The following is a 1,141-nucleotide window of genomic DNA, read 5'->3' on the forward strand; positions in this document are numbered from 1 at the left end:
TTGGGGGTGTTTTGAAAGGGGAGTTTTTCTTTTTTTAAAAGAAAATCTTATTTTATTTTTGTTCTTTTTTTTTGGGGGGGGGGGGGGTGCGTGAAGACCGAGATCGACCCAAAGCACCCGAGACCATGTGTCTGTATTCCCTTTAGTGGAGGAAGGAGCCGCGTGCGCTGCCGGAGGGGAGCCCCGGGGGAGAGTTGGCGCTCCGGCCAACGGGGGGTGACCCTCCCTTTTGGGGGGGCCGTGTGTGTGTGTGTGTTGCTCTGCAATTTATGCCCTGCTTTCTCGCTCTCAGACGGAGCGGTAGGGCGAAAAGGAGAGGCCCCGCGCGCAAAGTTGCGCGGGCAGGAGAGGCTGCTGGATCTGGGGAAGGGGCCGGGACGGACCGGTGGGCGCGGGGGGAGGGATGGAACCGGAGGATGGAGCCGCAAAGCTGCAGCTGCATGAACTGAGATGCGCGGCCGCTTCCTGAAGACCTTCCCGCCCGCCTTCGCCGAGCCCCGGGCCCAGCCGCCGGGAGCCACCCCCGTCAATGACCGCGTTTCCCGAGCGAGTTGGGCGGGCGGCGGCGGCTCCAGGCCCCGGCCCGCCGGCCCCGCCCTCGGCCCCGCGGGGAGCCGCCGCGCCCGGACCCTCGGAGCACCGGATCCCCCGGAGGCACCTGAAAACTTTTGCCCGCGCGCGGGACTAGAAGTCGCCCTCGCTCTCCTGCTCCCGCCCCCGGCGACCGCGGAGCGGGAGGCCGGCCCACAGCGTCCGGTGAAGGCGGTGGGGCGGCAGCATGCCGAGGAGGAAGCAGCAGGCACCCCGGCGCTCCGCAGGTAACCCGAGCCCCCCCGCGCCCCCTCCGCGCCCGGCTGCGGAGCAGCGGGCATCCTAAGGGCATCCGTTAGGCGCTTATTACGTGCCAACCCCTCTTCGAAACGCTGGGGTGGTGTCAGTCAGTCGGATCTATCGAGCGCTTGCTGCGTGCGGAGCACTGGACTGGGCGCTTGGGAAGTGCAAGTTGGCAACATCTACTGTCAATCAATCGGATTTATTGATCGACAGTTATTACTCTATTTATTTATTTATTTTACTTGTACATTTCTTCCCTACTTATTTTATTTTGTTGGTACGTTTGGTTCTGTTCTCTGTCTCCCCC

The 1,141-nt window shown here is 63.2% G+C and overlaps 1 protein-coding gene across 1 annotated transcript in view; it reads left to right on the plus strand.

Moving 5' to 3' along the window:
• Window positions 1-412: 412 nt before the first annotated feature.
• The window catches only part of TSHZ1 (teashirt zinc finger homeobox 1), a 53,404-nt gene continuing 52,675 nt past the window's right edge, over window positions 413-1,141 (plus strand). The window contains exon 1 of the mRNA XM_038771405.1: window positions 413-818. Within this exon, the coding sequence (XP_038627333.1) occupies window positions 779-818 (40 nt within the window). The 5' untranslated portion in view covers window positions 413-778. The remainder of the gene's footprint in view (window positions 819-1,141) is intronic.

Source organism: Tachyglossus aculeatus, chromosome X2, assembly GCF_015852505.1.
Source record: "Tachyglossus aculeatus isolate mTacAcu1 chromosome X2, mTacAcu1.pri, whole genome shotgun sequence".
Taxonomy (NCBI): Eukaryota; Metazoa; Chordata; class Mammalia; order Monotremata; family Tachyglossidae; genus Tachyglossus; species Tachyglossus aculeatus.